The 23,801-nt window shown below is 39.5% G+C and overlaps 2 protein-coding genes across 2 annotated transcripts; both read left to right on the forward strand.

Moving 5' to 3' along the window:
• The first annotated feature begins 3,786 nt into the window (after positions 1 to 3,786).
• On the forward strand, positions 3,787 to 7,111 carry rab5if (RAB5 interacting factor). Its single transcript, XM_070839086.1, has 4 exons — positions 3,787 to 4,055; positions 5,002 to 5,105; positions 5,237 to 5,366; positions 5,684 to 7,111. The coding sequence occupies exons 1-4, from the start codon at positions 3,948 to 3,950 to the stop codon at positions 5,723 to 5,725; spliced, it is 384 nt and encodes a 127-aa protein (XP_070695187.1). The 5' UTR covers positions 3,787 to 3,947; the 3' UTR covers positions 5,726 to 7,111.
• A 1,034-nt stretch (positions 7,112 to 8,145) lies between these two features.
• dhx35 (DEAH-box helicase 35) lies at positions 8,146 to 16,762 on the forward strand. Its single transcript, XM_070839087.1, has 21 exons — positions 8,146 to 8,185; positions 8,609 to 8,736; positions 8,857 to 8,949; positions 9,313 to 9,390; positions 9,523 to 9,627; positions 9,718 to 9,779; positions 10,106 to 10,175; positions 10,312 to 10,371; positions 10,837 to 10,949; positions 11,039 to 11,135; positions 11,262 to 11,420; positions 11,787 to 11,997; positions 13,792 to 13,916; positions 14,196 to 14,250; positions 14,412 to 14,602; positions 14,702 to 14,779; positions 14,930 to 15,059; positions 15,365 to 15,446; positions 15,564 to 15,635; positions 15,791 to 15,902; positions 16,123 to 16,762. The coding sequence occupies exons 1-21, from the start codon at positions 8,146 to 8,148 to the stop codon at positions 16,159 to 16,161; spliced, it is 2,100 nt and encodes a 699-aa protein (XP_070695188.1). The 3' UTR covers positions 16,162 to 16,762.
• Positions 16,763 to 23,801: the final 7,039 nt, after the last annotated feature.

Here is a 23,801-nt window from a genome sequence, read left to right on the forward strand (position 1 = left end):
TCTCAAAACCACCCCCACTTAAATGGTGGTTCTTGCCATTCCAAAAGAAGACTTTTCACAAAAACCTACTTAAATTAAAGCAACATCTATGCAGGCGCAGTTACTCCCTACCTAATCTCACAGGAATATTAATATAATATCTTACAGATATAGTATTAGAAACATCATTTAAGACTATTATTGATCTCATATCCATTGTATTAAGAATGTTTCATTAACTACACTGGTGCCAACACATTACATCCGATTTCACTACTGAATACATACAGATATTACTGAAAAATATATTGAAACGCATCCACCCTGATTTCAGGATCATATCCTATGCTGTCATGTATCAAAGTCCATTTTCATAGTTTTTAAATCATCAGATTTCTCCTCTTCTATCAAATTGACCACTCAGAAATCAATCACTATATTATATGGACATATTCTCTATAGTTGTACTCAATTATTTCCACATTTCTGTGCAAATGTTCAGTTCTTTCATTTCAAGATATACATCATCCATATTTTGAGTTAAACATTTTCATATTCTGAATTGCAAATATTTCTATTTAATATACATGTGTCTTGATTCTTGCAATATTTGTTTTTTATATATACTTTCTTATTTGCTCAGTATTTATTGTTATGCATCAATATAACAAAGCAAATTCCTTGTATGGGAAAACTTCAGAACTTATTCTGATATTTCACAGATTTTAGGACTATTCACATAGTGAACCACTGTATGCACATTACTGGCCAAATGACTCCATTGACACCAGTGAATTAAGTAACACATCAAGTCAGTTAAAATCAAGCAGGTGTGGTTTTCTCCTACTGGTGCTGATCAGGATGGAGCCACTTTAAGACTCTCACTAATTTGAATGGAGCTCTCCATCACGAAGGACGCCCTCTGCTGGACAGCAGAGAGAACGACAGAAAGATCTCAATAAATGATAACAAGAGGGACCAATACAAACATGAAATAAGCAAAAATCCATTAAAGGTCAGTTATAAAAATGATTGAGATTTTATCATCAAAATAAAATCTGTAGCTTTATTTGTTTATTCCATAAAAACTAACCAGCTTATTTTTGCTGCTACTGAATGGAGAATGAATACTGAATGAAGTTTGATCTAAATAACCTTTAGAGGCTGAAGAAGTAAAATTTTAATTTGTTTCACATGAAATTAGCAAATATTGAAAAAAAAATTCTAAATGTCAGTATTGGAAAAATATTTTTTCCACGTTCCATGGATCATTTCGGATTAGTTGTTCAAATATACCTCTCTTCCAACACCCAGGTGGGGATATCTACTTTTACATCCACTGATCAGCTGTGAACCTGAAGAATACAATGAACACGACAAAAAATGCAGCTGATTCCATAATACTTTATGTCCTATTTGACATGCTTAAGCTTAATTGTATTCCCAGGGTATATAAGCAGTGGTTTCCTGCTTACATTCAAGCTGTAGCACAACTAGAAGACAACGTAGAAGTTGTCAGCTCTCACATAATGCGTAAAACAAAAGAATTATGTGAAGCCACAAAGGCAGCCATCTTGGCACTGCTGGAAATTGGTATGAGTGAGAGACAGGTAGCCAAAAAACTGAAGATCTCCAAGACAGCCGTTCATTACACCAAGAAAAAGCAAGTCAAACATGGTACTACCAAATTGCTAGCTGGTCGAGGCAGGAAATGTCTTTCTACCCCACGAGAGGGCCGTGCACTCAACCGTTCCTGTGTCAGGAATCGTCGTCAGACCTCCAGGGACCTTAAAAATGAGTGGGCACTGTCGAGAAATGTGACTTGTTCAGCAAGGAGAGTTCGAAACCAACTTCTTGAAGCTGGTCTGAAGTCACACAGGGCATGGAAGAAGCCCTTCATCAACGAAAGGCAGAGGAAGGCCCGGTTACTCTTTGCTAGGGATCACAAGGATTGGACTGTTGATGATTGGGCTAAGGTTCTCTTCAGTGATGAATCCAATGTTGAGTTGGTGCCCACTCCAGCCAACTTACTGGTTAGGAGGAAGCCTGGGGAAGTCTACAAACCAGACTGTCTTACCCCTACAGTAAAACATGGGGGTGGATTGGTGATGATCTGGGGTTGTGTCAGTATGGGTGGAACAGGGCAAATGCAATTGTGTGAAGGGCGAATGAACCAGGTCACGTACAGGGCTACTCTTGAAAACAGTCTTCTTCCATCAGCTGATAAACTCTTTCCTGACTCGAATGACTGGATTTTCCAACAAGACAATGCCCCTTGCCACACGGCAAGGTCAGTTAAAGCCTGGATGGAGAACCAGAACATTCGAACCATGCCTTGGCCTGCTCAATCACCAGATCTAAATCCAATTGAAAACCTGTGGAACATCATCAAACTCAAAATGGAGAACCATAAGCCCAAAAACAAAGCAAATTTGTTTGAATTTTTGCAACAGGAATGGGCTGCTGTGACAGCAGAACAATGTCAGAAGCTGGTGGAGAGCATGCCAAGACGCATGGCTGCAGTCATCAAAAACAATGGTTATGCAATCAAGTACTAACTCCTGTTAGTATCATGTGACTAACAGACAGAAAAGAAAACATGGAATGCCTAAAAGCACTGTTTTTGGCAGTACAGTGCCATAGCTATTGATGTAAGAACTTAAGTGATTTTGGTTATTATCAAGAAAACCATGGAAAATGGTTAGATATCAGTTCTTAAATTAAACTATTATGAGCTATTTTTGTTGTTATCATTATATTTGTCCAAACAAATGTACCTTTAGTGGTACCAGGCATTAAAATGAACAAGAAATTGAAGAAAACAAGGGTGGTCTAATAATTTTTTCCATGACTGTATTTAGAGATGCTTCACATGAAAGGAACCTTGCAAAAAGATTAATTTAATCAGTGTATTGACATCAATCCATGCCAAATATGATGTCTATTCAAAATGAGCCACTTAATGATAATAACTGATAAAGAGACTAAGAGAGGATGAGAAACTGAATCAAATACTGGAAGGAAAATGGTATTGCCATGGTAGCAGTAAACTCTAACAGAACCAGAGGGGAAACCATGGAGCAGCACATTGAACCACACTGAACTTATCATATCTCTTTTCTTCTATTCTTGATATCATTCCCTCACTTTTGCCTTTCTTTTTCCTTTCTTTCTTTCACCTTTCACCTATCCTTTTGAGATATTTATATAATGTGGAGCTGCAATAATTAGTTGATTTATTAACTGAGAATACATTTGCAACTATTTTGACAATCAATCACTTTCAGTATTTTTTAAGAAAAGAATGCCAAGATTGTCTCATCCTGGCTTCTAAATTGTAAATATTTTTCTTTTTCCTTTGTCCTCTATGATTATAAATGAAAGATCTGTTTGACTGTCATGGGCATGTATGACTGGACATATCAAATTCACTTTCTTGCTGTAATAAGTTGATAATTTTATTTATTTACTTTGATGTGGCTGTACAATAAAAACTCCATGCACATTGTTTTATTTTTCCTTGATTATAGGATAATCATATAGTATGATGTCATAATATCATAATATGAAAGCCATTGTTTGTAATTTTTCTTGCATACTGAATCATTATCCTTATCCTAAACCTGTGATTTGGACATACTATACTCGGGTGCAGTTACACATCCTGAATACTGGTGTCGCTGTAGGTGTTAAAGCAGTTTGTTGGCAGCAGCGGAGCGGAAACGTCGCACTCTCTGATTGGCTGTTGGATGCTGGGGTCAAACATTATCGCGCATGCGCAGATGTCCTTTTTTCGGTTAGCGACGGAAATCTGTCAGATCAGCGGAGCGTTTACTCCTCTAATACCTTCAAATATTTCACGGCACTTTCTTTCCCTAGTCAGCGCTAGAGGCGTAAATCTAGCCCGAGGTGTCATCAGGTTTGGATTCATACTTTTCGACGTCTGAAGCCGACGGAAACAGCAAAGAATGACGAGCAGTTTAAAGCGGAAAGAAGAAAGTCATCTGCTGAATGGGGGTGTAAAACAGTCCACATGGAGCAAAGCCTTCAACAGTACTGCTGTTTGGGAAGAGAAGGTCAGTCATTTGCCCTTTTAAAATGTAGCCCAGCTGTTACACCATTGCAGTCGCTATTGGTTGCCCCAAAGTTGTCAGTGCACCAAATTTGCTATCCGGCGTTCATAAGAACGGCAATCTCAAGCTAGCTGCCATGCTAAGGATTAGTCTGATTTGGCTGGGTTAGCTGTCAAATCGAAAGGAATGTCTTTTAATTGTCTCGGCGGTCTTGGCTTCGTTCAAAATGAACTACAAAGTAAATGGTGCAGGCTTTTATAACACCACCCTCCTTGAATTTAAAGGGTCAGGGCTATGAAATGGCTTTTTAATTTTGCCATAATATTCTCTCTAATTTTTAGCTCGTTTAACAGTTTTTTTTTCTAATTCATTGCTTTACTGGTTGGTCTGTAAATTATCAAATTGTGAAAAATCCTCACTTTAGAGTGGCTGGAACCAGAGGATACTTGACATTTCTGCTTGGAAAAATGACTGAAATGATTAATTGATTATCAAAGTTTATTTCAGTCAATTGATTAATCGTCAATCTCACAAATTTATGTTGGAATCTGTGTGCCCATCAGTTTGTAACTCTCGTTACCTTAACCTGGCCCCAACCAGTCATCTCAGCGACACCTAACCATTAACTAAGTTAACCAAAATGAAGCCCTGGCCCACAACCCAGAGGTCAGCCCAAAGGGACTCTCACTGTTAAGTCACAACATTAGATTATTTATAGCCAAACAAGACAGCTTGTCTTGTTGAAGGAGCTGTAGCTGGACTAGTGATCATGGCTAAATTTGGACATACATCTCCATCAGACCCACCATGAAATAAGCTTAATATGTACCACAAATCTGAAAAAGAACATGAACTTAAGGAGAGTAAAATGTATTATACAATAGTACTGCTTTTAACCATTTTATATCATTTCAATCACATTTCTGTGTTTTGCTTTGTTTTTTTCCAGGATGAGTTTTTAGATGTGATTTACTGGCTTCGGCAAATAATTGCAGTAATCCTTGGTGTGATATGGGGTGTTGCACCGTTGAAAGGGTTCCTGGGAATAGCCATGTAAGTAATCTGTACAGCCTGTCTCAACCTCACCACTGAGCCTAGAGCCCTCATCACATCTGACTGTATCAAAGTTAAAACGCAGAAAATGTAATGTTGAAAAATGAACATCCACATGTTTGCTTTGTCAGATTCTGCATCATCAACGCTGGCGTCCTGTATGTATACTTCAGCAGCTTTCAGCAGATTGATGAGGAAGAGTATGGTGGCACGTGGGAACTCACCAAAGAAGGCTTCATGACATCTTTTGCTCTGTTTCTGGTGGGCATGCTAATATTAATGTAATGCTCTATGATAAAGGTTGCTTCGTATTGGATGTCAGGTTCAGCTGAGTAGCATTTGAGCACCACTGTTTTAGGTGAAGAAACCGTATTGGCATGCTGTGCTCCCTTCAGTTTTAAATCAACGAGGCCTAGTTTACAGTCTAAATCTTGAGCATGAGCATGCTAAATACTTAGACTATCATTAGTCAGTCAGGGCATCTCATTGATGTAACCAATTTGCTATTTTATATGTATAAGTAAGTAACTAAGTATATGATCATTAGTGTCTAATTGTCTGTTGTTTCTCTTTACCAGGTGGTGTGGATAATCTTTTACACAGCTCTACATTTTGACTGAGAAGAATTCATTGGACACTAAATACAAACATTTCTGTTGAAGTAAATTGTGAAGACAGAGGACCTCCATGGCTTGAGGGGTGGCAACACTCCTACATACAGTATGACTTTTCAGTGTGCAGTCCATCATGGGAACCCCAGTACAATTAACAAGATCCTGCAAGACCACCGTGATGAACGTGTTCAAATACTGTACGTCTCTTTAATTTGGGTATTCCACTTTAAGGCGCCCGCTATTACATTTCCCATACGTTATGTTTCCTTCCTCACTTCATTGTCATCATCTTTGATAAAACACTAATGATTGTTTTCATCTTTTTTGGTTAACTGCAGACCTTTCTTGTCATACTAATTAGTGTTACCTGCATTTTAGGGACAAATAAATTCTTTAACTGTATTTGATGTATAAAACTACCACTAAAAGATTAATTCTGTGGCTTCACTGTTAAGTCAGCCTTCTGAAATTTCACTCCTAAATTATATATTTGCCTTTTAAAAAAAAACAAAAAAACCTGAATAATTAGTGAAAAAGTGTTATGAAAGTAAAGCACATTATAGGTTACCAGCTACAGAATGTGTCTGTGGTGTCAAGGGTGGAGTTTGATGAATATTGATCAGTGACTCAGAGCTTCATGATTTTTATTTTTTATTTTTGGATATAAAAATTGCGTTTTTGAATTAAATCTGTCAATTGTTATTTCTTCTGTACACTTTTGTGTCCAACATATGTGAAAAATCGTAGCTAACCAGAGCTGAAATCTCACTGATGCTAATTTTAACCTCAAAATCAAATGCTGGTGGTAAGATACACGTATCAGCTGAAATACAATCCCGATGCCCGTATCTGCCAGCAGTGTCAATGCACTGTTACTTCAGTCGGGAGCTAATACCCATCTGTCTATTCACATTACATCTTCAAAGCAAAGAGGAAGGAAACGTGCATGCCATTTTCAGATGCAAATGTTCGCAGATTTAAGCTAAAAACTGATCTGTGCACTGCCATGACTTGCTGTTCATATATCTAAGTGTCATTTATTAATGGCATTAGTTAGGAGGGTAGAAATAATTTAAATTTATTATTTGTTTTCTCACACGTAGCTTCCAGATCAAAGTCTTACCTGTTGTTTTGAAATTAATTTAAACTTGTCTGTAAATTCTGTACAATGTTCCCTTTGTCAAATCCACCTTGTATTACACAGATTTATTTGTACTTATGTTATATCTTGTTTGATGTAACATATCTCTCAGTATTTTATAGTGAAGAACTTTTAAAAACAGTTCTTGCAAAGTTCTTGTAATGATACTGTTATATTAGATACACAGCTGGCGTTTGAAAGGATTGTATTTTCTGATCAAATCTTTTGGGATTCATTAAACATGGGCTTTATTTGGCCTCCATTTTCAAAGAGATGGTGTCTGATTTATTTTTTTATTGAAATGTAGAAAAAACAGTGATCGTTAATAGATTTGCATGTGCTTTTACTTTGGTCTGTATTCTGGTGTTACTGCAATTTATATCCTAGTTTGCTCTTTGCTATTTCCATATTTTGAGAAAATAATTCGAATAGATGAATTCTAATTTTAAGTACTATATTTGCTGCATATTTGATAAGATGACCATTTGTATTTAAAACTCTGATTTTCAAAGTCACTAGTAATTATACCTGTTGGATCAATGTAGTGGAGTAAAAGGACAAATTGTGTCACATAAATGTAGTAGAGAATCTGAGTCAGCTTCATTAGCTATGTACTAGACATGTATGTGCACACATACAGATAATATATCTCCAGTTTTAGTGTATACACACACACACACAGAGTTCCAAACACAGTTTGCAAGGATGACAAAGCTGAACAAAGAGAGGTAAACATAGAACATTATATACATGCACGTAGGTGAAAAAAGGCAATGACCAACAACATAGAATGTATATACAAGTTAGATGATATAAGAGGAATAAAATAAGTATAACACAGTATGAAGTGGGATTAATGTCCCTCAACATTATACTCAAGTACAGTGCTTGAGTATAATGTATTTTCCACTACTGTGTATCTTGACTAACTTAGGCAAGGATCAACATTTTACTTTGTATCCTACAACATTTTCTTCCCTAACTTTTGATCCATTTTTCTTGTTTTCCCGGTGTAAACTGGCCCTATAACTCCCTTCGTCCTTCCCTTTGCAGATGTATGTTTTCCACATAGGAATCAGTTCAGTTGCATGCACCAGCATTAAATGTATTTATTGGAGCCTTTCTGCAGTTGGGAGTGAAGCATTTGGTGATCAGGGTGGCGGAAATAGTTTCCTGAACATGCTGTTTTCAATCGCACTGACATCATTCACAAAATCTATGAAGAGAGCCCACATCATGACGTCATGTTCAGTGAAGAAAAAAAATATGTGACGTAAAAGCCAAGATGGCGGCTCCCCTCTCCACGATGAAATTTTGGAAGCCGGGTAAGTACGATGAAATGTGTTAATTAGGGCGTTTCGCGTAATTGTTTCGGGTTATATTCATTATGGTAAAGTTGCTGATACGGTGGAGTCGGTCTCGGTTTGGCTGAAGTCTCTTTAACAGCAGCTGCGTGATATCTGCCGCCAGTTCACTTCAGCTCGGATAACGTTACCTCTGCGGAATCAGAGTAACGTTACAACCTGCCGAAATACAAACAACCTGGCTTTGAGGCAGGCAGTGCGACAGCTACATGAATGCATGCGATCAAAATGGCTCAAGTGACCGGCTTTCATCGCCCCTAAGTCCTTTATGTTTTTATGTAGGGGCATTGTGTTAAACCCTGGCTGTCATCCTCTTAAATCCTCAGCCTGCTTGCACTTAAATAAAACATCTTATCTTCACCTTCACCATCTGTTCTGCTCCAGGGTCTGAGGCACCGGGGATCTCAGAGGAGCGGGAGCTGAACACAGAGAGCACCGGGTCCCCCATCATCTTCAACCCGCACACCGCCCTCTCCATAGAGAAACAAAGACAGAAACTCCCCATTTTCAAGGTTTCACAGCATGCATGAGTGTAACAACAGGGCGGGGAGTGGGCTGAACTGGGTCTAGTGCATCTGTTTGTGATGCTCAATTGCTGATTTATGAGTTTTTTTAAATTGTTTCCGATCCAGCACAGAAACAACGTCTTATACTTGGTGGAGAGCTACCAGACTGTCATCATAGTTGGTGAGACAGGATGTGGCAAGACAACACAGTTACCTCAGGTTAGTAGAATTAGTCCATTCAACATTTTGGCACTACTTTAAAAAAGCTGTTCTAAATGAGTGAGAATTTGGGTTCAGCATTTGTCATTTGCCTGCTCTCAAAGTCACACATGCACCAAATCTGACATTGCCGCAGTGGACTGGTACCCTTCATGTGGCTTAACTCCCATAGTGGTTTTACATGACCTTGTCTTGATGCTTACTGGCCTCTTTTTTTTTTTTTTAGCAGGTTTTGGACCACATCAGCTAGGCCTTAATTTATGCAGAGTCTGCTTTTCTGCAACATCAGTGTATCTATCTCATGCTTTGTTCTCCCCTGCTTTTTTTTTTATCTACCTCCCCTTTTCATCTGACTCCTTTCAGTATTTGCTGGAGGCTGGCTGGGCAGCAGAGGGGAAGGTGATTGGAGTGACACAGCCTCGACGAGTGGCTGCTATCTCTGTAAGACCTCCGCCGATGTCCTGTTCTCGCCACCGTTTGCCGATGACACTTCGCTCCAGAAAATTGAGTTCACACTGAAGGACACAAGCCTGCTTTAAATTCTGTGATTGCTCCCCTCTTTTGTGCTGATAGGTAGCTAACCGTGTAGCAGAGGAGCGGGGGGCCATGCTGGGACATGAAGTGGGCTACACCATCCGATTTGATGACTGCTCTGATCCCCACGCCACAAGGATCAAGGTATCTCCCCACCAGATGTGTGGAGTCTCACATTACAAGCTCTCCTTTCGTTGGTTCCTTTCAGTTCCAAATTGCGATGTTGTGCTTCAGTTCCTTACAGATGGCATGCTGGTGCGGGAGATGATGGCTGATCCTCTTTTGAAAAGATACAGGCACGTGATTGTAATTAATGCGTCATATCGTTCCTTTTCATGACCGATGCTTTGACTCATCATAGCACAAAAAGCACAGTTGTTACTAATAACAGTAACAATGGCCCAGTAAGTCATGACAGTGTGGCAGTGAGCCAGCCTGAACAATACCAGGACCCCAAAACTGAAGCAGCTAAATGCAATTCAGCCGTCATTGATTTTATTATCTACACATGTTTTTTTCCTGCTGTGACAAAATTTCATCTGTGAAAACGGCCATCTGTTATTGGATATGTAAACTTGTTTTTGTCCCTCTAATGTTTTTTTTATTGTGCTGTTATCCTCAGCGTGTTGATGCTAGATGAAGCACATGAGAGAACCCTGTATACAGACATAGCCATTGGTCTCCTAAAGAAGGTAATTCTGGCAGATTCTGTCAGAAGAGCAAATTAAACTTTACTTTTTAACTTTAAGTTATGAAAATAATCCTAGAAAGTTGACACTTCTTTTCTATTTTAACCCTGACTCACTGTGTTCTCTGATTCTTCCCCAGATTCAGAAAAAGCGGCGAGACCTGAGGTTGATTGTGGCCTCTGCCACTCTTGATGCCAAGGTGACTGCATAATTAAGATGAGCAGATATGCTTGATTAGCTCTAAACAAAGAAAAGTTGATGTCAGGTCAGATCACATTGTACTGACATCTGCGATACAGTGATGAAAGACCGACACAATCAGGCCACAACTGCGCTCAGCATTAAACAAGTCAGCTAAAATGCCACATCAGATATCTAGTGTACTTTCTGTTAAAAAACACTTTTATCTACACATGCAAATTATTTAGTTATTTAGTAAGTTGCATCCTTTTAAAGATGTCAGAATGAGGGCAGCAAGATAATATTTTACTACTTTTTGGGAAAATACCAGTTGATAAAAAGAAAATTACCATCCACTGGCAAGTGTCACCTTTCAAGCTTTCTCAGTCGACTCTGCTGGAAACTGTGTAGCTTTTTTAAAGTACATGTAATTGGTCCTCATTAATGTTCCCTTCACTTCCTGTAATATCAACTTCACCTGAAGAAATTCCATGACTTCTTCAACCTGAACGAGACCGGGGATCCCAACAAGGACACGTGTGGAATTCTGACCGTGGAGGGACGCACCTTTCCAGTGGACATCTTTTACACTGTCAGGTAGTCGGCACACATAATCCAGTCTGGGGACATTGTATATAATTTGCGTATTTGTTTCCAACCCCGGCGTCTCTTTTGTTTGCTCTCAGTCCTGTCCCAGACTACGTGAAGGCCACAGTGGAGACGGTGCTGAAGATCCACGAGACAGAGGATGACGGAGATGTCCTGGCATTTCTTACTGGGCAGGTTCGTGGCCGTATCTTTAGTGCTACTCAGGGTGTAGACTGTATATGTTTACATCAGCATGTTATTTTACTAATGTATTGTAGCATGGTCAGTCTTTTGTCTGTCTACATCCCATTTTCCTCTTAGGAGGAGGTGGAGAAGGTGGTGTCCCTCCTGCAGGAGCAGGCCAGGTCTCTGTCACGATATGGCATGAAGAAACATCTGAGAATTTTGCCCATGTACTCCGGTCTGCCTTACGCTGAGCAGATGAAGGTCTTTGAGAGGACGCCCTCCTCTGTTCGCAAGGTAAACGGGCTGCACTTGTTTTTCCATGTATTTATAGAGAGAAGAAATCTGAAGTTTTATTTCCCGCTATTTGGTATTTATCCAAAAGCCAAGCAATACCAAAAAGTAGCTCCATAATCAGCCAACCTAAATTCTTCTTAATACTAATTCTGATGGATATAACTTAACTTGACTAAGTCATCCATTACTGTCCATATTTTTTTGTATATTACATAGATGTTTTGGGCTCTTAACTTTCATACATGTCCTCTTATTGCAGTTAAATCAACCAAGACAACATTCTTAGTGCAGATGTTGACATAATATCTGGTAAAACAATGTAATTTACAAATCATTTGACTCATTCCTGTCTTATGTTTCTTCCAGGTTGTGGTGGCCACTAACATAGCTGAGACCTCCATCACTATCAATGGAATGGTGTTCGTCATTGACTGTGCGTTTGTGAAGCTGCGAGCGTACAATCCTCACACAGCCATTGAATCGCTGGTGGTTACACCCATCTCCAAGGCTTCAGCCAGCCAGAGGGCTGGGAGAGCCGGACGAAACCGACCTGGAAAATGCTTTAGACTATACACAGGTATGTGTGAGTTTGCAGTAGTAGAAGAGTGATGATAAGTGCAGTAGAATATACAGTGGGGCAAAAAAGTATTTACTCAGCCACCAATTGTGCAAGTTCTCCCACTTAAAAAGATGAGAGAGGCCTGTAATTTTCATCATAGGTACACTTCAACTATGAGAGACAGAATGGGGGGAAAGAATCCAGGAAATCACATTGTAGGATTTTTAATGAATTAATTGGTGAATTCCTCGGTAAAATAAGTATTTGGTCACCTACAAACAAGCAAGATTTCTGGCTCTCACAGACCTGTAACTTCTTCTTTAAGAGGCTCCTCTGTCCTCCACTCGTTACCTGTATTAACGGCACTTGTTTGAACTCGTTATCAGTATAAAAGACACCTGTCCACAACCTCAAACAGTCACACTCCAAACTCCAGTATGGCCAAGACCAAAGAGCTGTTAAAGGACACCAGAAACAAAATTGTAGACCTGCACCAGGCTGGGAAGACTGAATCTGCAATAGGTAAGCAGCTTGGTGTGAAGAAATCAACTGTGGGAGCAATTATTAGAAAATGGAAGACATACAAGACCACTGATAATCTCCCTTGATCTGGGGCTCAACGCAAGATCTCACCCCGTGGGGTCAAAATGATCACAAGAACGGTGAGCAAAAATCCCAGAACCACACGGGGAGACCTAGTGAATGACCTGCAGGGACCAAAGTAACAAAGGCTACCATCAGTAACACACTACGCCGCCAGGGACTCAAATCCTGCAGTGCCAGATGTGTCCCCCTGCTTAAGCCAGTACATGTCCAGGCCCGTCTGAAGTTTCATCATTTGGATGATCCAGAAGAGGATTGGGAGAATGTCATATGGTCAGATGAAACCAAAATACAACTTTTTGGTAAAAACTCAACTTGTCGTGTTTGGAGGAGAAAGAATGCTGAGTTGCATCCAAAGAACACCATACCTACTGTGAAGCATGGGGGTGGAAACATCATGCTTTGGGGCTGTTTTTCTGCAAAGGGACCAGGACGACTGATCCGTGTAAAGAAAAGAATGAATGGGGCCATGTATCGTGAGATTTTGAGTGAAAACCTCCTTCCATCAGCAAGGGCATTGAAGATGAAATGTGGCTGGGTCTTTCAGCATGACAATGATCCCAAACACACCGCCCGGGCAACGAAGGAGTGGCTTCGTGAGAAGCATTTCAAGGTCCTGGAGTGGCCTAGCCAGTCTCCAGATCTCAACCCCATAGAAAATCTTTGGAGGGAGTTGAAAGTCCGTGTTGCCCAGCGACAGCCCCAAAACATCACTGCTCTAGAGGAGATCTGCATGGAGGAATGGGCCAAAATACCAGCAGCAGTGTGTGAAAACCTTGTGAAGACTTACAGAAAACGTTTGACCTCTGTCATTGCCAACAAAGGGTATATAACAAAGTATTGAGATGAACTTTTGTTATTGACCAAATACTTATTTTCCACCATAATTTGCAAATATATTCTTTAAAAATCAGACAATGTGATTTTCTGGATTTTTTTTTTCTCATTTTGTCTCTCATAGTTGAGGTATACCTATGACGAAAATTACAGGTCTCTCATCTTTTTAAGTGGGAGAACTTGCACAATTGGTGGCTGACTAAATACTTTTTTGCCCCACTGTATATCTGTGAGAGGAATTGTGCATCGCTAACATTTCTTGAAAGTGTTGCAGCCTTATCCTCCTCCTTCCACCCGTTCTGCCTGTTTTTCCGACTCTCTCTTTGTCATTCCCTCCCTGTGTTTCTTATTGCCTCTTGTTTCTTTCATCAGAGGAGGACTTTGAGAAACTGCCCGCCTCCACTGTGCCAGAAATGCAGCGCACCAATTTGGCCCCTGTCATCCTGCAGCTCAAAGCATTAGGCATTGACAACGTGCTGCGGTTCAGCTTCCTTTCTGTGAGTAGCTCTCTTTGCATCCACAGGGTGGCTGTGATGTGTTCACCCACTGTGAAAGGAATTGTACTTTACATTTTAATTAGCAGGAATGGCCCCTGGCCTCTGGGGGAAAATGCATAGACACCATAAAATGAACGGAGTCACTGAGCATTTGTGCTTTTAAAGATGTAATGACAAGACTTCCCAAATTCACGACATACTCACTTAATACTGTTTTTCCGAGTAAATATTGTAACTGTTGGACTAACAATGCATTTTTGTTTACTTATGACTTTGCAGCCTCCTCCAGCTCAGACCATGGTTCAAGCTCTAGAGCTGCTCTACGCTCTAGGAGGTATGAAACAAGGCTGTCAGCAGGGTGGTGAAGTAAAAAGGGAGAGTGTCCTTCAACTGCAAGACTAGTTTTCAAATTTCTGTGTCTGTAAGCATCTACAGACTAAGATGTCCTTGCTCATGATGCAGAATTTTCACCAGTTGTCTGTCGTCTGTTGGCAGGCCTGGACCATTACGGCCGTTTGACTGATCCCATGGGTGTGCGGATGGCAGAGTTTCCTCTCAGCCCCATGTTTGCCAAGATGCTCCTAGAGTCAGGAAACTTTGGCTGCTCCAAAGAGATTGTTACCATAGCGGCAATGATGCAGATCCAGAATATATTTGTTGTGCCACCCAATCAGAAGAAAGCTGCCGTAAGTGAAAACGGGCTTTCTAAAGGAGCTTGTTGTGTATTTGGCAGAAATGCTTTGTCAGCATTACAATTATCCCATTTTTGCTATCTCACCCTGCAGGCCCGAGAGCACAGGAAATTTGCAGTTGCCGAGGGAGACCACCTCACCATGCTGAATGTGTATGAAGCATTCATTAAGGTATAGTGTGTGCGTGTAGATATATGTACAGTGTACAGCTCCGTCGGTGACCGTGAACACTTGGGGCTTGTGAACTCAGCAAAAGTCAGGGAAAAAGTTGACTCTGATCAAGACTCTGAAACCTTTTTGTCTTTCTTCTTTCTCCTGCAGCACCAGAAGAGCTCCCAGTGGTGTCAGGAACACTTCCTTAATTATAAAGGTCTGCTGCGGGCTGTGACTGTGCGAGAGCAGCTCCGGCGTCTCATGAACAAGTTTAAGGTGCCACGGACTTCCAGTGAAGGTATGCACGTGTCCTGTTTATTGGATGTAACATGTGGGGTCGAGTAGACTGAGTGACATGCTCTGAGGAGGTAGCGACAGTCACTGGTGACCTCTTGTTTTTTGTTTTTAATCTTATAAATGTGAGCTTCTTTGAAGAAACTTGATCTTAGTGTGACAAACTTGTAATAACCGCGTCTTGAATGTGAAAGAGGATTAATTTCTGCTGACAACACTCAACTGCCTTCGACAGCTTTTGCAACACTGTATACATAACTAGAGTAAAATGGTAATTTGACATGTTCATTGCTACGTTCTTTTGCACAGGTGACCCTGATGTGATCTTGAAGTGCATTGTGTTTGGGTTTTTCGCTAATGCAGCCCGAATTCACCATTCTGGTTCCTACCGGTGAGAGTGTTTATTAACCATCTGTTAGGTGTCGAACTTTCCTCCTCAGTATGAAATTTCAGTTTTCTTACACATTTAACTGACATGGCACACTCTTGTATTTATTTGCTCTGCCAGGACTTTACGAGACGACCGCGAGCTTCACATCCATCCCAACTCTGTGCTGTTTGGAGAGAAACCTCCAAAATGGTCAGTACATTTTCTTCTGTTGCAATGCTCCTAATGTGGTGTCCTTTTGCTCCTTCATTATATTACATTTATAGTATGCAGAGAATTTACACATTTATGCTCTCCTACATAAACGTGTTTCGAAACTACACTGTCTTTCATTTTCTCCTCTCCAGGGTTGTTTTCAACGAAGTGGTGCAGACATCAAAATACTACATGCGTGATGTGACTGCTGTTGAGTCGTCCTGGTTGGTCGAGTTGGCCCCTCACTTTTATAAGCAGGCCAAGGTAGGTCCCTGAAAGAAACCCCATACTCCAGCTTGTTGATATGTGGCTGTATCTGTTGTGAATCTTCTTAAAAGGTTAGTTTACTGTGGCTCGAGTCCCAGTGATGTTGTGTTAAATAATTTCCATGTTTATCTTATTCTCTGAAACCACCATTTGTTGTCTGCCAACAGGATTGTTTTGATTGGACTTTAACTGTGTCCTGTCCCTTTTTGTTTTTCAGCATGGTTCACTGGCCAGCAAGAGATCCCGGGTCCTCTAGATCACGCCACCCTTTCACCATGTTTTCGACAGGACGACTCTCAAATTGCCACTGTGCCCCTCTCCATTTCATTGTATATAAAGATGTAATATATATTTATGGTCATGTCCACCCACACAGCCCCACCACACTATGTGGCCATGCAAGAAAGGGATTAAGTGGATACATTTTAGTGTTGATGCTGACATGTGTGACCTGCTTTATTTGAAAGCGTCTGTCTTGGTTTTTGGCAGTGATGTAGTTTATGTTTGATCTGTGAGAATAAATGAATGTGAGATGACAGGCTGTGCCTGACTAGTGCCCAGTCTAGTATGGCCATGTAGTTCCCCTCATTCATACTTGTACATAGTCAGAGCAGGCTCAGGTCCAGGGAACGGCTCCTGTGCTACAGGCCCGTCCATACCTGGTTCTTGGCTTCATTATTTTTTTAATTGCTATATTTTCCTGTTGCATGATAAATAATGGAAGACACTGGAATGTGAGGATGTTTCCTTTTGAGAGACTTACAGCTTTTTTTTTTTTAGTTCATTTGCTTCCCCCATAGCCTGGGTGCCTTTATGTTGTAACTGGTTCACTTTGTCTCCAATTAGTTTTTTTTGTTTTTTTTAACTTTCTGTACCTTCATACAGAATGTCGTGACACATATTTTGCAGCAGAAAGAAATGCGTTTTTTTTATTTTTTTCAGTCAACCTCAGATCCTACGTCTAATAATGATACTGTGAAAAGACTGCTTTACTTTTAGATCCTTGAGTTCCCACTACGTATTGCCACTTAACTACAGTGTAGCTCAGACATAGTGGCCTTGTCACCACTCTGTGCCAATTTTCTTTATCAGCCTATTTTTACATTTTGTTTTCAGATGGAATGTGCAATGCAGCCATTGCAAACGAGAAGCTGTGAAATCAAAACAAAAAAAGTGCCATTTGTTCCATGTGACATAAAGGGCATTCAGACACGCACCCAAAGCCTCAAAGATACAGTAGCATTTATCCGATTTCAGCCGGGTCTTTGGCCGCCATAATTGCCTTTCCTCTGACAGTTTGTCTGAGTTTTTAGCAAGGCAGTATTATACTTTTTGATTCCTGTAACCATCAGCATCATCTACCAGACGTTCAGTGAAATGGCCAGTTATCTGTGATTTCCATTCCATACTGACTGCATGTGTTCTACATTTCTGCTTTTGTTTTTATTTGTGTTTCTTCAGATGTGTTTGGCCCTGAAAGCGTTAGTGAGCAGTATATTAAAGGTTTGCCATTTTACTCTGGTTTGCTTTCAAACCAGTAAGGTCACTGTCACTAAATCTAACTTCTGCCTGCATGGATTTCCGTAGATCTTGTTCTTGAGGTAATTCCTGTAGATTCAGTGAAGCTGTAAACAAACCACAGAACAACACACCACACCGTAGATGGGTAGACCAACTCAAATTAGATGGACTTACAAATGAAGTACCATTGCATGTTAAATGGTACTCTGTTGTAGACCTATACACTTAAGATTACCTCGTTGACTTATTGCAAGTGAAAACATTTACGAGATGACTTGTTTTTCATCTTTTGTGCTGATACTCGTATGTACGCAGCCAAAGCAGTAATCTGTAGACCTGTGTAATTGCTCACAATTCTGAGATAAATATTGTCACCTACCATTTTTTCCTCACATCCTCAAATAAAGCCTTATTGTCATGCACTCGGTTTTGGCTTGTGATTTATTTTTTTATGGTGCCAAGTGTTACTGTACTTTTAATGTAGTGTGCAATCTTGCCAGGAGGTGTCGCTGTTGTACCACAAACCATTCATCCCCAAATGTTTCAGAAGATCATTAGAAAATGTGAAGCCGTTTAATGTGAGAGTCTAACTCAAAGCATTTGTTACCTTTGTGATAAGTCTGTAACTTCAAAATGGTTGTCTTGGCTGAAATTAGATTTTTAAGTGATTAATCTGCTAGATGTATAGTCTGGTGAGCAGTTGGACCTAACTGCGGTGATCTGTAGCACAGTAAACATTGAGAAATATTTTGCACAAATGTGAGAATATGTTGACCACAGGGGTAGCCTCTAAAAGTTATACAGCCAACATTTTTTCATATTCGGGAGGTGTTCCTGTCAGGTGCAAGGTCAATGTGCAGGCCAAGAGCTTCAGGGTTGCTGCGTGTAAATTTTGTCTGGGAATATGCAACCATAAAGCACGACATTAACTTGCATGTTAAAGTCAGTCCTGCTGTATAACCTAATCTGTCCCTGTGTCTAAATGTAGTTTTAAGACCTTCATTATTTCAGGTCTTTGCTCAAAAGTTGCTTTCTTTTTTTAAATTAATGTGTTTATTCAAATTACCACAGAGCAAATCATGGGCACTATTAAGTCAGGTACTATATTTTTACCCATTAGGTCTTAAAGAAGGCCCATGTGTTAAAGTCTGGTTTTAATACCTTTAATATTTCACCTGATATTATGCTTACATGGGATAATAATGGGTTGTGGGCAGTGGTGGAATGTAATGAGGTACATTTACTCTTACTTTACTTTATTTTGAAGTACTTGAGTATTTTCCACTTTATTGCACTCCTCTTCACTTTGTAGGATGATATTAGTTATTACTTACTTAGTTAGATAATATTAAGTACTTTTTACTCCACTACATTTATTTGATATTGATAGTTACTAGTTACTTTACAGATTGAGATTATTAATACACCATATAAATCAACTAATCAATTATTATTATTATTATTATTATTATTACAGGTAAGCCACGCTGCACTATATAAAGCCATTAAAAGCAGCCCCACCTCTACCAGCTGGAACATTAAAGTGATTGATGCATTATCGAATAATATAATGTATATGATTTTGAATGGGCCATTGTGAACAATGAGCATACAACCTTTGGTACTCAAATTAGATTTTTTAAGATGATGACGTTTGTGCTTTTACTTATGTAAGTGTGTTTACACTGTAGTATCGCTGTTCATACTTAAGCACAAGGTCTGAATACTTCTTTCACCAGTGGCTTTGGGAATGTGTGTGTAAGGGGGAGCTCGATATGGGCCCACAGCTAATACTTCTCTCCGTTCATGCCCACAGGAGGTCAGGTGAACAGCTCAGGATACTCCAGGTGTTGCTGTCATGGATGTATTATGAGAATGTATTATATTATACATGTACAATATTTTTGTTATTATCATGAATTATGCATGTATACATCAATGCATTAAAGGATGTATTATAAGTCCTTATGCAGACTGCTGCAGTACACCCTTCAGCCACCAGTGGCAGCAATGAGCGCGTCGTTGCTAAGCGGCAACGAAATGAGGAAGAAACAACGCGCCAACTTTACCTGCGGTGCACCTGAGTGTAGAGCGGAAGTATACCTGTCTATGAGTTCATGTGTTAAAAGTCTACCAGTTAAAGTGTGTGCTCGGTGTTCTACGGGAGACTAAAGGTGTTTGTGCTGAGAACTAAGTGGACCTTAGTCAGGCTAGTTAACTAAAGCTAGCTCACTGCTACAGTGCTAGTAATAGTGATACCTAGCCAAAACTAGCCAGACTGACACTGCTGCGACACTCAGCTACCTGACTAGCTAACCTCAAATTTGATAAAACAAGATTAAAGTAGCCACTTTCGCTGCCTCTAGTAATGTTTGCCCAACATTTCCTCCAATATTTTGTACTTTATTGAAGAAATGAGAGAAAACAATTCATCACCAGAACAAACTTGGGTAAGAAGAAATCTTTATTTTTGCAGCTTGTAATGCCATTAATATTTCACCGTGTAAGCACTGGGACAGATTTCATGGGAAATATAAAGGTTGAGTGGTAAATTTGCTTTATGGCTCAAAAAAATATAAGGGCAAAAACATTTTAAGGCTTTCACAATGGCAGAAGGTGTAATGAGTGTAAGGGCAGTGGTAAAAATCACCTCCGTGTTTCTTGTGTCTCTAAAGAGCGTCTTGACTCCAGACCACACTCCATTAAGCTTTAGTTCCTGTGTGAAAATGTGATTTTTTTGGATCTGTTTAAAAATATAGCTACAGCTATATATAGCTTTTTTTTACGAGGCAGTTGTGGTCAGCACAAAGGTTGTACACCCAGTTGATTCAAATGATTGCTCTTGGGTCAATCAGTTTGTTGTTTGTTTGTGCTAGATGATTTTTTGGACTTTGGTCTTTCTGTAGACTCACAAGTGGTGCACACTTCACATTTGTAAATTTGATTTGTACCCCTTAGTTTCTCTGCCTTTACATTGTTTAAAAAACAAACAAACAAAAAAGGTGGGTTTGGTGAGAGAGAGTTTTCAAAGAAGAACTGGTGGAGGAAATGAAGGCATGGCTAATGTTAATCTACATGCAGTAGCAGTCGACAGTGGCCACAGCTATTATCAATCCTAGTAGCGGGATTATTCAGACATATCCCGTTACAGGCATCCTGAAATTAACACGTATGGCTTGATGACAAGGCCACACTATCACTTAAAAATCAGGAGAGCAATCAGATAATAGCCACTATGTTGTTGGGTTATTTTTATACAAACAGAGTACTGGTTATCTCAGTAAGGATTATTGAGCAAAGTGTAGATTGAAATTCTTCTGCAGCAGGCCAGTGGAGGGCAGTAGGGGGACTGTCTCTCCCTGGAGTTAAGCCAAAAGTGAACATGGATAGGTTGGGGAGAGCCCTCAGATATGTGCATGTTGATATTGGGCATTTCAGGGGATGTGTGTCCCTGCTCTCCCAGTGTACAGATACTCATCTCAAGGCAAATTCTACTGACTGTCTTTGGTTTCATTGGCAGAGCTCTTACCTCACTGAGCTGCTCATTTAATTTACACAGACCTTAAATGAAGGTGTGGTGAGAGCAGTCAGAATTTTTTTTTTTCTGGCATAAACAGATTCTCGTAAACACTGACAAATAACAAATATGGCTGCACTAATGAATCAGTTTGGAAATGCAGTTGTGTTCCTTTGCAAAGTGAATGCATGCCCACTGTCTATATATCATTATGTTTTTTTGTTGGTAGAAGATAGATGCAGCGTTCTCCAGGGAAAGTGGACACAATCAGACTGTGCCGGACAAGAAAAGCAGTGCTTATCATCACAGTGCAGTGAATGTTAGCATCCTGAAGAGATGATAAGAGGTGTTTTAGTCTTTGGGCCAGTTTCTGTCAGACCTGCAAAATGAAATAACCACTCAGTGGTCGCCTGTAATGTAGAGCATATTCCTCTATTCCTAAGCTTGAGTAAGACTACAACAAATCACTTCTCATCTCCACTATCAACAGAGTATGGCAAATCTGAAATAGTCATTTGGCTCTGGTGTCACTTAATTAGTAATGGTTACTAGTAACGTTGTGCAGTAATTAGCAATTAACTGTGCAAATTAAGAAGCAAAGCAAAGTGCTGCCCATACATTAGTCAGTCATGACTGAATATTCCACTTAATTAAATATGATATCTAAATATGGGCCTGATTTCCAGCATGGTGTTTCATAGATATTTCAGGTAACCAAGCTACTGAAAACTGTTTCATGTGACCAGGTTGCTCCTGTTGGCAGCCAATCAGTCTAATTGATTTATTCTGTCTGAAATTACGAGAAAAATTGTTTGAATGTGTGTGGAGTGGAAAAAAAGCCAAGACTGTAGTACTCTTTCTGAACTTGAACAAATAAGAAATACAAAATTCAACAAAAACATTTTTCTGCAGTCCGTGTTTAGCACACAGGAAAGGGAAGTAACAAGTTTTTCTGGTTCAAAGAAACACATTTTTTAGATCTACTAATCTGGATAAACAGGAGACGGAAGCTAAAAAAATTTAACACCATAATACATTTACTCACTTGTTCATCTTATTGTGCATTATTTGAGTCACAACAAACCAACAAAGACATTTATGTTATGAAAATATGGTTAATTACCTTAATATCACCTTTGTATTATTCAAATGTGCAGTGGAATTGTACAGCACCATTGTCAGTGCAAATATAAACATTTAATACAAATAATGAAAACATGACCACCATGCTGTAACAACCAAAAGCTTCAACTTCTATTGTTGGACCTCGTTGGTTATTCAGTGATGTAGTTAATCATTGTTGACAAGTATGACCCAAACAGTGTTACTAGAACTGTTGTATTCTGTAAATCTCAAAAACAATTAATTTTTTTTTATTAACCAAAGCATGAAGTCTGCTGTAGGCCTTTATCACAGTCTGCTCATTCACAGTGTTTCAATATGGGATTTGACTTAAATGTCTTGTAAGTGCTGTATTACAAGTATTTTAGGGAACCTCCACATTACAGTGAATGCTACATCTGTCTTTTTGTCATCTGACAGGAAGGAGGCTTTTCCCTACCTGATGTCTTAAGGAGGACAAAAACAAGTAAGAAAAGGGTAAATTTTTACATGTGTTTTTCAGTTCCACTCAGTTGCCCATTAGTGTTGTGTAACCACATATATGTGAGGTGACAGCCGGAGGTATCAGTGATTAATCGCGTGCATGAGACTCGGACGAGGCAGCAGTTTGAACAGGTTGTGTATACGTGGTTGAGTGTTCCTCACCATATTTCAGTGCTGTCAAAAAATCATTGACATGCTCCATCCAATTCAAAGAATGTTTAACTGTTTTAAAGGATTTGATGGGAAAGCAAGTCATGTGTGACTTGTAATTACCCCCTGTTCAAAGTTTGAACATGTTTTGAAAGAAAACAATGTGGTTAATATTTCTCCTCTAAATGAACAACCAGTAATAAGTGCTTTATCCTATTTTGTCGATGGTCTTGTTTATTGAAGGGGTTTGCAGTGTCACAATCTTAGATTTCTGTTTCCTTCATCCTAAATCATGTTTTTTATATATATATATATACACACACACACACACACACACACACACACACACACACACACACACACACATATACATATATCTCAATCATACTTGCATATCATGCTTTATGCAAGTATGTTGATTTGTCAACTGTTTCCTTTACTGGATCAGCAAAAAACAGTTACACAACAGATACAGTTAAGTTTTACTTCAACTGATTTTTCTAGAAAATTAGCCACATCAAAATATACACTGTGATAAAGGATTTAATCTGTTAGCGTGATTGTGGTTTGAGTATATGCACATAATATTCAAGTTATTAACTCTAATCTTATTAACATTTTTATAAGTAATTAATTAATAAGTAAGTAATGTAAGTAATTACTTAAATTAAAATGAATAATGAAATGAATCAATGAAAATCTGACTATTTTCATTAACATAAAATAACATCATGTTCTGTACATGGTGTGTGGATGTGATTATCTCTCAGAACATTTTCTATAGTATGAGCAAAAGACCATATTTCCAAGTAGCTGTATGCATGAAAAAAAAAAAAGATCTGAGAGAATTCAAGCATGGGAGGAATTTTTACATTTGGGAGGGAGGATGCAATCAGTAGCATGGGACTCGCAGAGGCCTCCTTGGGTGACAAATTGAAAGTGTCTCGGTCTAGTTTATAGCCCTGATCAGGTCAAACGAAAAATATTGGAGGTCTGGGTGAGGAGACAGGCCCGCCTGGTGCAGATAAATGGACTGATCATTTCTTATTGAGAAACAATTCCTAAAAGGTAGTTTACTGTGTGACTGGGGAAGCGGCGAGCGG

This window comes from Pempheris klunzingeri, chromosome 11 (assembly GCF_042242105.1).
Source record: "Pempheris klunzingeri isolate RE-2024b chromosome 11, fPemKlu1.hap1, whole genome shotgun sequence".
NCBI lineage: Eukaryota > Metazoa > Chordata > Actinopteri > Acropomatiformes > Pempheridae > Pempheris > Pempheris klunzingeri.

What these genes read in the sequence shown, in the direction of transcription:
- dhx35 (XM_070839087.1), top strand. Translation starts at nt 8,146, where the DNA reads ATGGCGGCTCCCCTCTCCACGATGAAATTTTGGAAGCCGG. An exon ending in AGACAACACAGTTACCTCAG is followed by an intron (nt 8,950 to 9,312) that starts GTTAGTAGAATT and finishes GACTCCTTTCAG; the next exon opens with TATTTGCTGGAGGCTGGCTG. An exon ending in ACTTTTATAAGCAGGCCAAG is followed by an intron (nt 15,903 to 16,122) that starts GTAGGTCCCTGA and finishes TTTGTTTTTCAG; the next exon opens with CATGGTTCACTGGCCAGCAA.
- rab5if (XM_070839086.1), top strand. Translation starts at nt 3,948, where the DNA reads ATGACGAGCAGTTTAAAGCGGAAAGAAGAAAGTCATCTGCTGAATGGG. An exon ending in CTGCTGTTTGGGAAGAGAAG is followed by an intron (nt 4,056 to 5,001) that starts GTCAGTCATTTG and finishes GTTTTTTTCCAG; the next exon opens with GATGAGTTTTTAGATGTGAT. An exon ending in GGGTTCCTGGGAATAGCCAT is followed by an intron (nt 5,106 to 5,236) that starts GTAAGTAATCTG and finishes TTGCTTTGTCAG; the next exon opens with ATTCTGCATCATCAACGCTG.